Source organism: Alligator sinensis, unplaced genomic scaffold, assembly GCF_000455745.1.
Source record: "Alligator sinensis unplaced genomic scaffold, ASM45574v1 scaffold1161_1, whole genome shotgun sequence".
Classification (NCBI taxonomy): domain Eukaryota; kingdom Metazoa; phylum Chordata; order Crocodylia; family Alligatoridae; genus Alligator; species Alligator sinensis.
In genome coordinates, this window is record NW_005843255.1 from 169061 (window position 1) to 181756 (window position 12696).

The 12696-nt window shown below is 61.2% G+C and overlaps 2 protein-coding genes across 2 annotated transcripts in view; both read right to left on the reverse strand.

The window, feature by feature from the left end:
• PEA15 (proliferation and apoptosis adaptor protein 15) overlaps nucleotides 1–1882 on the reverse strand; it is a 24423-nt gene extending 22541 nt beyond the window's left edge. Inside the window, exon 1 of the mRNA XM_006038125.3 lies at nucleotides 1876–1882. The gene's annotated coding sequence lies outside the window, so the exon portion shown is untranslated. The remainder of the gene's footprint in view (nucleotides 1–1875) is intronic.
• Nucleotides 1883–2574: 692 nt separating this feature from the next.
• Nucleotides 2575–12696, reverse strand: part of CASQ1 (calsequestrin 1) — a 19519-nt gene continuing 9397 nt past the window's right edge. The window contains exons 5-11 of the mRNA XM_006038126.2: nucleotides 10865–10938; nucleotides 10419–10549; nucleotides 7771–7816; nucleotides 5477–5531; nucleotides 4963–5063; nucleotides 4286–4360; nucleotides 2575–3500 (exon numbers count right to left, since the gene is read on the reverse strand). Coding sequence (XP_006038188.1) covers nucleotides 3351–3500; nucleotides 4286–4360; nucleotides 4963–5063; nucleotides 5477–5531; nucleotides 7771–7816; nucleotides 10419–10549; nucleotides 10865–10938 — 632 coding nt within the window. The 3' untranslated portion in view covers nucleotides 2575–3350. The remainder of the gene's footprint in view (nucleotides 3501–4285; nucleotides 4361–4962; nucleotides 5064–5476; nucleotides 5532–7770; nucleotides 7817–10418; nucleotides 10550–10864; nucleotides 10939–12696) is intronic.

Consider the following 12696-nt stretch of genomic DNA (forward strand, 5'->3'; position numbering starts at 1 on the left):
GGCTCCTCCTGCGCGGGGCGGGCGGGGCGGTGACGTCACCGGGCGCCTTTGTGCTCCGGCCGCGCGGGGCCGCCCGTGTGTGCGCGTGTCGGTGTGCGTGCCTGCGTGTGTGTCTGGGCACATGCGTGTGTGTGATTGTGCGGACACATGCATCAGTGTGCGAGCGTGTGTGGACATTCGTGGGCGCGTGCATGCATGAACATCCATGAATGTGTGCATGTGCAAGTATGTGCGTGTGGGCCTGCGTGTGTGTGTGCATTTGTGCCTACGTGATTGTACGTAGTATGCGCGTGTCTGTGCAAGTGTGGGCGTGCACGTGTGTGCATGTGTGCCTGCATGTATGTATGTACATATATGTGGGCATGTGCGTGTGTGTGCAAGTATGTGGGGGTGCATTTGTGCCTGCGTGTATATACATATATGCGTGGGCATGTGTGTGTACGCAAGTATGTGCGTGTGGGTGTGCATGTGTGTGCATTTGTGCCTGCATGTATGTACATATACGTGTGGGTGTGGGCGTGCATGTGCGTGTGTGGCCATTGGGGTGTGCATACATGTATGCATGTGTACATGTGTGTGCATGGGCATTTGTGCGTGTATGCATGGGAATGTATATGGGGGGGGTGCATGTGCACATGTGTTTCCTGGCTGGATGGAGGTGGGGAGCTGCCCCTGCCCCTGGCATCTCCATCCCTGCCAGGCGGGGCCTGAACAGCCAGCCCGTGCCCAAGGGCTCCAGGCAAGAGGGGCAGGGCCCAGCTCCATGGGGTCAGGCTCGGCCGCTACTCCTTCACCTCAGCTCTTTTCCTCCAAACCAAACCAGGCCAAGGTGTCTGACTTGGTCACACCAGCCCCCCGCGCTGGGCAGGCCAGAGCCACCTGCCCCGCAGGGCACATGCAGCAGGGGCCCCCACGACAGCCCAGGTCCCAGAGGGGCTGCTCCAAGCCACGCTGTTCCCTTCAGCTTCACTGCTGCACTAGTGCAGCCCCCCGCCTTGTCCTCACTCCCCTGCAGCAATGGGTGGCAGGACTGCGTGGTTTGCAGGCTGGCACGTGCCCGCCACCCAGTATTGCAGAGTCAGCTCCAGAGAGGCTGGCAGCTGCGGTGCATAAGCAGCCTTGAAGACGGGGGCATGGACCCAGCGGCCTTGCCCCTGAGCCCCCCACTGCTGCCACAGTCCCGCCCCCCACAGCTCCCTCGCCCTTTGTGCCACGCAAAAACGAGACTGAAAGGAGGAAGCAGGCCGAGGACGGGGCTTTCACTTCCCCGGGGCCAGAGATCTGGTGCTGGCAGGCGCCCTCAGCCTGGCAGCCAGGCCCACGTTGGGCAGGGTGCTGGGCCTCACGTGGAGGGAGGGGAGCGCCCAGGCCTGCCGGCCTCTGCCCCAGGGAGGCCAGATCCATTCCCATGCGTGCGGCTGCAGCTGGCCGATGTGAACCTAGAGCCGCAGCTGTTTGGATGGCCGCCACCATTTCCTTGCTCGGGGCTGGCAGCTCCAACCGCTTGCGATACACGGCCCCAGCCTCCCCACCCCCCGTGGTGGCAGTGGGGTGGGGCTACTGGGGGGCTCCCAGATGCTCTGTCCAGGGGAAGGAGGGAGCAGGCTGGCCTGCTAACTCCCCCTTACACTGGTGGGTGATCGGGGCACTGAGGTCTCTTTCTGTTTCTCTTGGGCAGGAAGTGAAAAAAGAATCTCATTTCCAGTTGAAACCTCTGGGGGATTTTACTGTAGTGGAAAAAAATTACCCAGGATTGGGCAAGGCCAGGGCACCAGGCTTATGCCTCCATCCCCATGAAATCAGGGGGCATCCAGGAGTAGCGGGTCCAGCACCATGGCACCCGCTTCATGGCCCCCGGCCAGCCCCTACTGCTACGCTGCGGGAGCTGGGCTCCCCTACCCCTGGCCCTCCCATGTCTGCCCTGTGCAATCAAGTGCCCTGTCATGGGGCACTAGGGTGAGCAGTGCCCTGCACAGAGCCTGCAGCACCCCCCAGGGACCTGCCATCCTGCAGCCCAGGGAAAGGGCCCTGCAGGCTGGGACCCCGCCAGGCTTCGGTGTCCCAGTGCAGAGGGTCCATCGTGATTCCCCCAACATCCTCCCAGCTACAGCACATGCCCCAGGGTCTCTGCAGCTGCCCCCCGGGTGGCAGCCAAGGCTGGAACTGCCCCTCCATGCATGCAGAGAACTGCCCCTGCTCCCCCACCCTTGGCACTGTGGGCTGCAGCTCCTCTGCCCCACCACCTCCCCATAGCAGTCTGTGTGCTAGCCCCCAAATGCAGCAGATATCCCAGCAGGCCTTGTCTTCACAGCTCCTCCATGAGCAGGTCCAAGGATGGGGCTGGGGACGCCCTGTAGCAGGAAGCACTGAGATGGTGTGAACCCCCAAAAACAAAGCCCAACAAGCACAGTCCATTCGGTTCAGCCGCAAACCAGGACCAAGGAGAAGGGAAGAGTCCCAGGGCCCCAAAACCCGGTCCCATTGGAGTCCACAGGAGCTCCAATGAGACACAGAAACCCACCCCATGTTCCCCTCCCATGGGTCTGGCCCAACACAGCTCTCACCAGCCGGGCGCCGTACTGCCAGGTTTTATTGCCTTGCTGGTTGCAATGTTGCTCTGTACAAAGTTGGTTATAAATATACAAATTGCACATTGGTTGCTCCCCGGGGCAGGGTGGGGGGGAAAGGGGGCAGGCTCTAGCTGGGGTCTGCCCGCAGCAGGGCCCCTCTCTGCTTCCCGCAGGCTGCAGGGCTCCCGTCACAGGGGGAGCCCGAAGACAGGGTCACACGCTGCCAGCAGGGCACGAAGTGGGGCTCAGGGCTGGCCTCTGTCCCATGTTGGCATGAGCTGGCTCTGAGTGCATGGGACACTGTTGCCTCAGCTGGTAGCAACAGGAGCCACTCACTCAAGTGTCATGAGCCCTATAGAGCTGAGAGAGGATGGGGATTTCCTTCTAGCTTGAGGGTTGGTGGGGTCAGGGCTGTGCCGTGGCCTGACTCCCCCCGGCTGTTCGAGGAGGGGTGTCAGGGCAGCAAGGCCAAGATAAAGCTCAGCTAAGCCCTGTTTCGTGCCTTGTGAGTGCCTTGGGAAGGGGGAGGGGATGGGGGCACAGGCTGCGTTGGGGGGTTCCTCCCCCCAAAGAAGCCAGCACCTGTCAGGGGCGGCATGTGGTTCCCGGGGGGCCGACGGCTTAAATAGGATCCATACAAAAATGTGCCACGGCTAGAGTCTGGCCACGTGGCCGTGGCCACACACTGCTGTCACCCCACCCCCGAGACCCCATGGGTGCCCTGGGTGGGCCCGGGCAGAGTGTGGCCCCGGGCGAGACCCAACAGGGAGGCGACGACATCTAGTCGTCGTCGTCATCGTCATCATCGTCGTCGTCATCATCGTCCTCTGTGTTGATCTCGCCTTCCAGCACATCCTCGATCCAGTCCTCCAGCTCGTCTACCGAGGGCAGGTCTTCCTCATCATCCATCTCCATCCAGATGCTGTCAGCCTGTGAGAGGGGAGGGGCACAGGGGTAAGGTGGGGAGGGCACAGGGGGCTGGTGGATCTGGCATGGCTATTCCCAGGTCATGAGGGCAGGTCTTAGCTGTGGAACAAGCCAGTCCCATCGCTAGCCCAGGGACAGAGCTCCCCTGGTCCCATGTGGGGTGTGGCTGGGAATCAGCTGCCTGGCCTGCAGAGCCACTGACCCTGGGATGGGTCCAAGCAGGGAAGGGGCCTTGCCAATCCATGGGGAGGGGGCAGCCAGCACCAGGCCCGGGGCACAGAGATCAGCGCAGGGGGCAGAGGCAGCTGGGAGAGGCCAGGGAGCCTGTGGCAGGACGGTTTGGATACAGGGCGCTCCGGCTGGCCGCGCATCACGCCTGGCACCAAAGTGTGTCGGACGCGTATTCCCAGTCTGCACTCCAGCATTTGTGTAAAGCCCAGGGCAGCCCCACACCTGTTGCCAGGAGCAGATACGTGACCCATCCAGAGTCAAAGGTCAGGGTCTGAGTGGCATGGAGCAGATATATGTGGTCCCTGCTTCTGCTGGGGCGCAGCTGGTGCGCTGGAACAGTTACCCCTGAAGCGAGGAGCTGCTGCCCTCTGGTGCGAGCTATTTCGGGGCACAGAACGTGTCTGCTGCCAGGGCCCAGGGCAGCCGTGTACCCACCCCCAGTGTCCAGGGGCTGTCCCAACACCTCCTGCCAGCAGGCAGCAGAGGAGTGGCAGGAACCCCCAGGGAGGCCAACACAGGGACACAGCTGGGGCGGGGGCGGTGGCTGGGGCACTCACATCGGTGACGTTGACCACGCCGATCTGGGGCTGAGACAGGTCAATCCCAAAGGTCTTCTCCCAGTAGGGGATGAGCTGGGGGAGGGAGAGCAAAAGCCCATTAGTGCTGCCCCCATCACTGCTCAGGATCACAGGGCCCCCAGGGACAGCATTGGAGGGTCTCCGATATGCAGCTCAGCAAGTCGGCACCAGCAGTTGAGGGAGCAGAGACCCCCATGCAGGCCCTGTGCTGCCTGCCAGGGTAGCCAAGGGAGCTTGGGAGCAGGCTGGGGGCTCATGGGCACCCCCAGCTAAGCCCTCCATACCCCCGTGGGGTGGAGTGGGGTGTGGTTGGGGACCCTGCTCTATCCACAGGCATCAGCCACCCTCCCTCTAGTGATGGGCTTCTTGCACCTGCTGCAGTGCACTGGGCTTTCTCACAGGGTACGTGGGATCTACCTGCACCCCCGGACAGGCTCCTCCACCTGCTCTCTTCTCCCTCCTCCACCCAACCATGCCTCTGTCTAGCCCCATGTACCCCCGGCTGCCCACTGTCTGCCCCTGCACTTCCTCCAAGGCCTGCAGGAGGTTGTGGGGGGTGGTTTGCACAGGGCACCCAGGTCCCATGGAAAGGCAGGGGGTGGTTTAGCCTGTGGCTGGTCACCAGGGTCCTGGCTTGGGGCATGGGCCCCACGCACCAGTGGGAAGTCCTCAGGGTCCACCCAGATGATGCTCAGGTCGGGGTTGTCCGTGTTGTCCCTGGCCACTTCCTTCAGGATCTCCAGGAATTCATAGCCATCTGCATTGGGGAGCAGGCTGGTGAGGCCAGCAGAGGCACTGGGAGCACCCCCTTTCCAACCCTGCAGACTCCTGCCCCACCACTGGGCGAGCACGTGGCTCAGGCCACCTCTGCCCCCACAACGTGACTGGAGATCCATCCCAAGCACCTGGCCCTGTAGCGAGTGCCCCACTCAGAGGCAGGGAGCAGTGGGCAGGAGGAGCTGTGCCCACCTTGTGGTGACCTGGGCCTGCCCCATCCTCGTGCTGGAGCCACCCAGGGGTACCAGCCCCTGCCACTCCCTCCCCTGAGCCCCCTTCTCTGCCCCTGCACCAGCCAGCTATGCCTGTGCCTTGGGCTTGGCCCAGCCCCTTGGCCCCTGGAGGACACATTGCTCCCAGCCCCACAACAAGGCAGCTCCTGGCTGCTCTTACCAGGGTCATCCTCCTCTGCAAAGGCCACGATGTGGATCCCGTCCAGGTCGTCCTCCTGGGGAGAGAAGAGCAGAGTGGTTGGCGGGTCAGCCCTGCACCCACTGTGGGCAGGGGTCAGGGTGGCACCGACAGGACCCGTGCGAGGGAAGGTGGAGGTGGGGGGTAGGAAATGCTCACGCACCTGTTCACTACCCACGTGCAGGCGTGAGCCTCCCGGGCACCCTCATGCACGCTCCTCTACACGGGATGAGAACATGCACATGGATCCACACAGCCCTTGTAGAAACACGTGTGTTCACAGCCCCCGGAGATCCATTCACACACCCTGACACACACATGTGTCCAGAGATGTGTCTTCACAGACCTGCTCTGCCAGGGCAGGTCATGCCCAGCACATGTGTACCCCTGAGTATGCACGCCTCTCTCTGCATGTACACGTGTGCGAGGCATGCAGAAATGCACATGAATATGGAAACAGCTTTCACAGGAAGGAAGAGAAATTAAGCAATACACCAGGGATGCAGCTGTGGACGGGCAAACCTGTCACGCAGGCACACCCTGTGTGTGCTCAAACCCCACATCCACATGCCGTGTGCAAAGCAGGCACACACACAGTGTATGAGGCTCCCCACAATTACATGTGCACAAATGTGCACGCTGGCTAGATCACGCAGACACACATGCCTGTAACGCCAGACCCGTCCTCAGCGATGCACACACAAGACACCCACACACCCGGAGAAGCACGTAGCTCAGAAAGGAACAAGACCGGTCGTATTTTAAGAGCAGTGCTCATTACCAGATGCTGAAACCTACATGCAAGAAACCTACAGCTAGCATCTCGTAGCTCAAAAACCCAGCAGCAGCGGAGAAAAATATCCTGAAAGAATGATCCCTGCCTTCGCAATTTTAAAAAGGGGAAGGCGATGATACAGTTTCAGTCGGAAGTCAAACGTCCCTTGGGGCATTGCTGGGCTCAAACATGGGGCCTGTGCTTTCAGTTTTGGGTGCTTGGGTTTTTCTGTGGGTGCAAAAGGTCACAGCCCTCAGGTTGGGAACATCAGACAGGGTCATATGCCACCGGCAGGGGCTGTCGGCAGGGCACTAAAGTGGGGCCCAGGGCTGGCTTCTGTCCCATGCTGGCTCTGGGCACATGGGATGCTATTTATCCAAGTGCAAAGTTTGGTGCCACATTTTAGCTGGACATGAAACAAGGAGGCCAGGGCATTCTGCACTAAGACAGATTCCCTTTCCCCTACTGATGACATTAAAAAAAGCAAGCAGATGCAACCTCCCGTTTATGCCCTCCCTTGCTGGGCACCTTCACTTCTAGCCCATTTCACATGCCAGCCAGTGTTTACTCAATGTCATGTCCTTCTTCCCCTGCACTCACACACGTGGCCTTTTCCTTGCAGAGCAAGGGAACCCAAATGGGGAAAGTGTTTTCACTGAAATAAAAAAGCAGCTCCAGGGAGCCACCTTCACATGCTCCGGGTTGGTAAAACCCTTCAAGGCAACACCTGAGAACAAATGAAGACCTTGGACCTGCCCTGCCAGATCCTCCCTGGCTGACAGGAGCCAGGGTGAGTGTTTGAAAGAGGTACATGTGGCCCAGTGCCATGGGAGACCCCAGGGAGATTCCCCTAGGTTGTCACAGAGATTTCTGCACAGGTGAGAGGGAAAAGCTCCTGACACTGACACTCCATGGCCTGATTTTAGGGCATTTTGGAGTTACCCCGGAGGAAAAGGAAGCTCTGAGGGAGAAGGGCAGCAACTGAGACAGTTGCCCTGGGATGTGTGTCTGCACCCACTACAGCTGCCAAGTTCCCTCTGTGCAAGTCATTCATTTTGGTGCATGCCAGCTCCTCACCATGGCCTGGGGTTGTCATAGCGCCTACTGCAGGCTGCCTGTGTCTGTCACACATCCGTTCCTTACTCCAGAGTAAATTTACTGCAGAGTAAGTGGCTCCTATGTGAACGTGCCATGTACCTGCACCTGCTCATGGACCAGGCCCTGAGTGCAGGGCCCTGCATGTCAGGGACCAGGCAGTCCTGAGCTCCGCTGTCTGGCTCTAAATCATGCCCCAGGGATCTGGGAGGCAGAGCAGGTCAGCTTGGTCTGATTCCCTCCCACTCTGGGCACAGCCTCCTGCCTTCACTACAGCTGGTCCCTTCTGGTTTTGGCAGCTGCTAGTAGCAGGATGGTGCTGGGGGAGATGGGAGGTGTCTTGGGCCCCATGGTGATGGCTATGCCTAGGCTAGCTGGACTGATCCAGGCCCAGCTCCACACTCACCCAGGTCTCGTACATGCTGTCTGGCTGCAGCTTCCTCAGTGTTGACCTGCAAGACAGGATGAGAGCGATGAGAGTGGCCATGGGGCAGGCAGCAGGGGTCCTGCCATGGCCCACACCCCCCTGGTGTGCCCTGAGCAGTCAGGTCTGGCCCTGCCTGAGACCAGGCTCCGAGCAAGGGCCAGAGGGCAGGACTCCTGGGTTGTGTTTTGGCTGGGAGAGGAGCAGGCTCTAATGGTCAGAGCAGAGGAAGGGAGTGGGGATGCCTAGGCTGTCTCTGGAGCCATTGATGCAGCGTCACGGTGACGGGAGGGGAGGAAGAGGCAGGACTCCTGGCTGGGAGCATGGTGTAGTGGGTAGCGAGTGGGGCCGGGGGTCAGGACTCCTGGGTTCTGTCGCCCTGTGCAGGGGTGGGCAGCAGTGCCACGGGGATCACAGTGCACTGGGCTGTGCAGGTGTGATGCCACATCCCAGCGTGGAAATAGGGCACGGGGAGGGGGAGGGAGGCCGGGGCGCCAAAGCCGCGACAGCACAGAGGCACAAGGCGTCTCAGGGAAGAAAGAGCGGCTGCCATGGCAACTGGAGTCCTTAATCAGTGGTGCCTAATGGGAGCCTGGCATTGGGCGCGGGGCCCACAGCAGGGAGGGAGAGGTGCTCGGGCCCTCAGGGTAGGGGTTGGGGAGTGGCAAGGGACAGGGACAAGGGCATGTGGCAGCTCAGTGGCAGAGTGGGGAAGAGGGCACCATGCTTCAGCCTGCAGATTGAGCTCCCAGACCATGTCAGCAGCTCCCCACAAAGCCTCCAACGCGCAGTGCTCCTCGCTGAGCTGTTCACCCTATGGCCAGGGCTGAGCCCCAGCAAACTCACAGCACTTCTGCCGCCCCTCCCAGCTCCATCAGCCTGAGCAGTGGGACTGGCCTGTCTCCCCCTGGCAGCACGTGGCTCAGCTACTCACATCCAAGCTACCAGCCTGCCTGGAGGTTACAGCTTCGTGCCTGGGGTTCTCAGGGGGGTTGGGCTCCATGTCAATAGGATTTAGGCCCCTGGCTGCCTTCTAGAAGCTGTAATGCAGCCACCTCTGGGGTGAAACATCACAACTACTTAACAGTCCTCCAGCAACTGCGCGCAGGGAGCCCTCACCCTGCACGGACATGCAGCCACCTCTGGGGTGGCACATCGCAGCCGCTTTACAGCAGCACTGACCCACGGCTGTTTCCCACTGCAGATTCATGCCCCGGCCCCCACCCCATGCAGGGCAACTCTGCATGGCGCAGCAGGGAGAGTGACTGGGTGGAGGGGGCCCGTGCTGCGAGACAACGAGGAGCTGAGCCCCACCGGGGCCAAGGCTGGGTCGACCGACCGGATGTCACGTTTCTATGGCAGCAGGAGAATATCCTCGCTCTGCGGCTGCCATAGAAACAGAGCTGTTGTCAGGCTGGGCAAAAGTTTATCCCAGCCGTAGACATGGGCGACCAATGGGGAGCCGGGAGCATGCGCCAGCTCCCGTGGCCGCCCGGGTGACAGCTGGCTCGCCCCACGGGCCAGCGGGAATCCTCCAGATGGGCCCGCAGCACCTCACGGACCAGCTCGGCCAGGGCTCCCAATGTCGCCAGACTCCCGGCCCCCTGGGAAACTTCACAGTCTCTCGTGGCTTGGCTATGGGAAAATACTAGAGCCATTCAACTATTTTAGTTGGTCTAATAACAGATATCAGAGACCGACACGGTTATGACCAGCACCCTTGTGCCATTCTCATGTTGCAAAGAGGTGAGCCAGCCCCCGGCAGGGAGAGGGCAAGCGACCCTGGGTTATAGGGAAATCTCTGGGTTTATCTCATGAATCAGGTGCACCCCTAATATCACCCCATGCCCGTGGCACCCTGAAGAGGGTCTCACTTCTCCCAGTTGTGAATCACTGCTCTAACTCCCCAGTGACCCAGTGACATGGCAGCTGCCCCCGCCAGCTGCTCCAGGGCACTGCTCCGTGTCTTGTCCTCTGTGGCATCAGAGAAGAGTCTGTCTTCATTCTCTGCGTAGCCTCCCTCCAGGGATTCAAAGTCTGACCCCCGCCTCGGCCCCAGCTCCTGCCATTTCCTCAGCCCTTCCCTGTTCCCCGCAGGACCTTTCCCCCAGTGCAGGTCCTCCAGTTGGACTGGGTTGTCCTGGGGACACTTGTTCCAGGCCCAGCCTAGCCAGACACTTGCTTCCTATGGCTTGCATGCCCCACCAGTGAATGCAGCCCGGAGGCTGCAGCAATGCTCCCATGCAGCGGGGGTAGACTACAGCCCCTGCCCTCCCTGCAGCACCGCCGCCCAGATGTGGAGCAGGGGATCTGGCTGCTTTGCCAGCTGGCCATAGCTTCCCTCTCACCCCCACAGCATGGAGCACCTGCCAGTCATGAATGACCCCACCCCTGACAAATGGGTGGGAATATTATGGGGAGGGGGGTGGAAACTGAGGCACGGAAGGATGAACGGGGGCAGTGTGCACAGGCCTGGCGTCGTGGGGTGCCAGTTTTGCCCATGCACCCACTTGGACGTCCGCGGCCTCTCCAACCACTGCTCACACTGGACATTCAGAGCTCTGCCTTGGGGATCAATGCTGAACCCAGGCGTCCCGAGCCCACACAGCCCCTCCTGGCAGCCCCCCTACCTCTTGTGCTCCTCGACGAACTTCACAATTTCCTCCTCGCTGTTGGGCTTGTCAGGGATGGTGATGGGCTCTTCCATGAAGGGCTCATAGAAGTCGATCTCATTCAGCTTCAGCGTCAGCTTCTTGGCCACCTGTGTCAGGGAGAGGGTGGGGTAGGGGGGTCACCGCTCTGGCCATCCCCCCTTGCAGCTGCCTCTGGCTAGCACCACAGCCCAGACTGTAGGGGAGCACGGGCACAATCCTGAAGCCTGCTGGGGAGTGGGGGGCACGGTGCTGCTTCCCATGACCCCCCAGCAGGAGTTGCTCTAGGTTGCTTCATGCACTCCCATGAATGCTGGTGCCACCAGGAGAGAACCAGGCTTTGCCAATGGAGCCAGCAAGGAGAAGAGCAGGGGCCGGTGCCCCCTGCCCCTAGTGCAGCCCCCCAACCCCAGTGCCGCCAGTACCTTGCTGTCAAAGGTTGCAAAGAAGGGGATGTAGGGGTGGAACTCCTCTGCTGCATCCTCGTAGGCTTTGAAGTCTGGAAGAGACGGAGCAGGGTCACAGCCAGCACAGCCAGGCCTGGGCAGAGCACAGCGCCCCCAGGCTCAGGGTCAGTGGCTGTAGTAGGCTTGTACCCCGAAGCCCGGCTGGCCGCTCCCTCCCTTGGTGGGGGACCCCGATGTGCAGCCCCTCACCCCACTCAGGGCCAGGCAACTGGTTATCAGCCAGAGGGACGCCAGGGCCTGCACTGCCCCCCACAAGCCACTGAGGTGTCACAGCAGTGTGCCCTGCGGAGGACTTGCACATAACCCATGGGGAAACTGAGGTTGGAGAAAGGCTGTTCCTTCCCTGGGCATGCAGCTGGGGATGCAGCTGGGATAGCCCCCGCCGTGGGCACGCTCTGCTGAAAACCCAGGAGTCCAGGCGCCCTGCCCGCAGTGCTCCTGCTGCCCTTTCTTTTCCCAGTGCACAGGTGGCTCCAGCATCCTGGACCCTGGTCCCTTGGCCTCCTCTTCCTGGACAGGCCTGGCTCTGGGCTGCTGGCTGGTCTGTGAGTGCCTGGAGCCCCCAGCCCCTCTCAGCCCCATGTGACCCCAGCATGGCCCTGTGATGTCCTTGCTCTGGACAGAGCTCTGCTCTTCAGGGCCTTGCCCACCACACCTCACCTGTGAGACACGGCTCTGCTGGCCCTATACTCGCCGTGGGAGCACCCTCCTGGCCCCCAGTCAGAGCTGCCTGCATACTGGGGTGGGAAACACAGCATCCAGGCACCAGCCAGACACCCCAGTGTGTTGGGGGCTCAGCCCCTGGAAGGACTTAGTGGGAGTGACCCAGCCCTGGCACTGCCTGTCCCTGAGGCTCCTGGGGGGCCACTGCTAGCTTGCCCTGAGGCAGGGGGCAGTGAGTGCTCCTCCACCCTTGCAGGACTGCTGGCAGCACTGCCTGGGGGAGTGAGGGCAAAAGCAGCCAGACTGGGGTCAGTCCAGGGTGCAGCTGGGGGTACTTTCACCTCCCTGCCCATGCAGGGCCAACCCCAGTGGGGACTGTGGCTCAGGCAGGCCAGGGACCCTTGGCTGGCACTGGAGACTGCACGGCACAGCTCCAAACAGCCCAATCCCACCCAACGGGACCCTCTCTCTCAAGCAGGGTTGGGGTTAGCAGCTTCATCCCTGGGACACATGTCTCCCTTCCCAGGGGCCCACGCACCTTGGACCCAGCAGCAGGGTGCCCCACAGGTGATGCCCCATTGCCACCCTTAGCTGCTCCCCTCTGCCGCGTTTCTACAGATCCTATAGATCCTTATGGGAATGACAACAGGACCATGGGGGGCAGGCCTGAGAGGGGAAACTGCTGACAGTAAGCAGCTGTCAGAGCCCACCCGAGGAGGCTGCATTTCAGTGCAGAGTCGGAAAGCGCCAAAGCCACCTGTGTCTGTGCGCTGGGGGTGGCGGGGGGCCATCTGGAGAGAGATAATCCTGAATATGCAGGACGCAGGCAGATTCCAGCTTCGCCAGGGGATACAGCACAGCCCGCTGAGCCAGGAGGAAACAGTGCCCAGCAATGCTCCTGCCACAATAGCTGGGATGCAGTGCCGGGTGAGTGGAGCGCTGATGGCTCCGGCACCGACAAGTTAAGCTCCCTTAATGCGGGTGAGGCGGGAGGCCATAATCAGGGCTAGAGAGTGGCTGCTGGGCTGTTTGGTCTCCTTAGCTCCTGATGCAGTTGGATGGGAAATGGCAGCTGGAGGATATGCTTGCGGCCCCAGCCGGGCCAGTGGGTCGATGGGGGGGGGGGC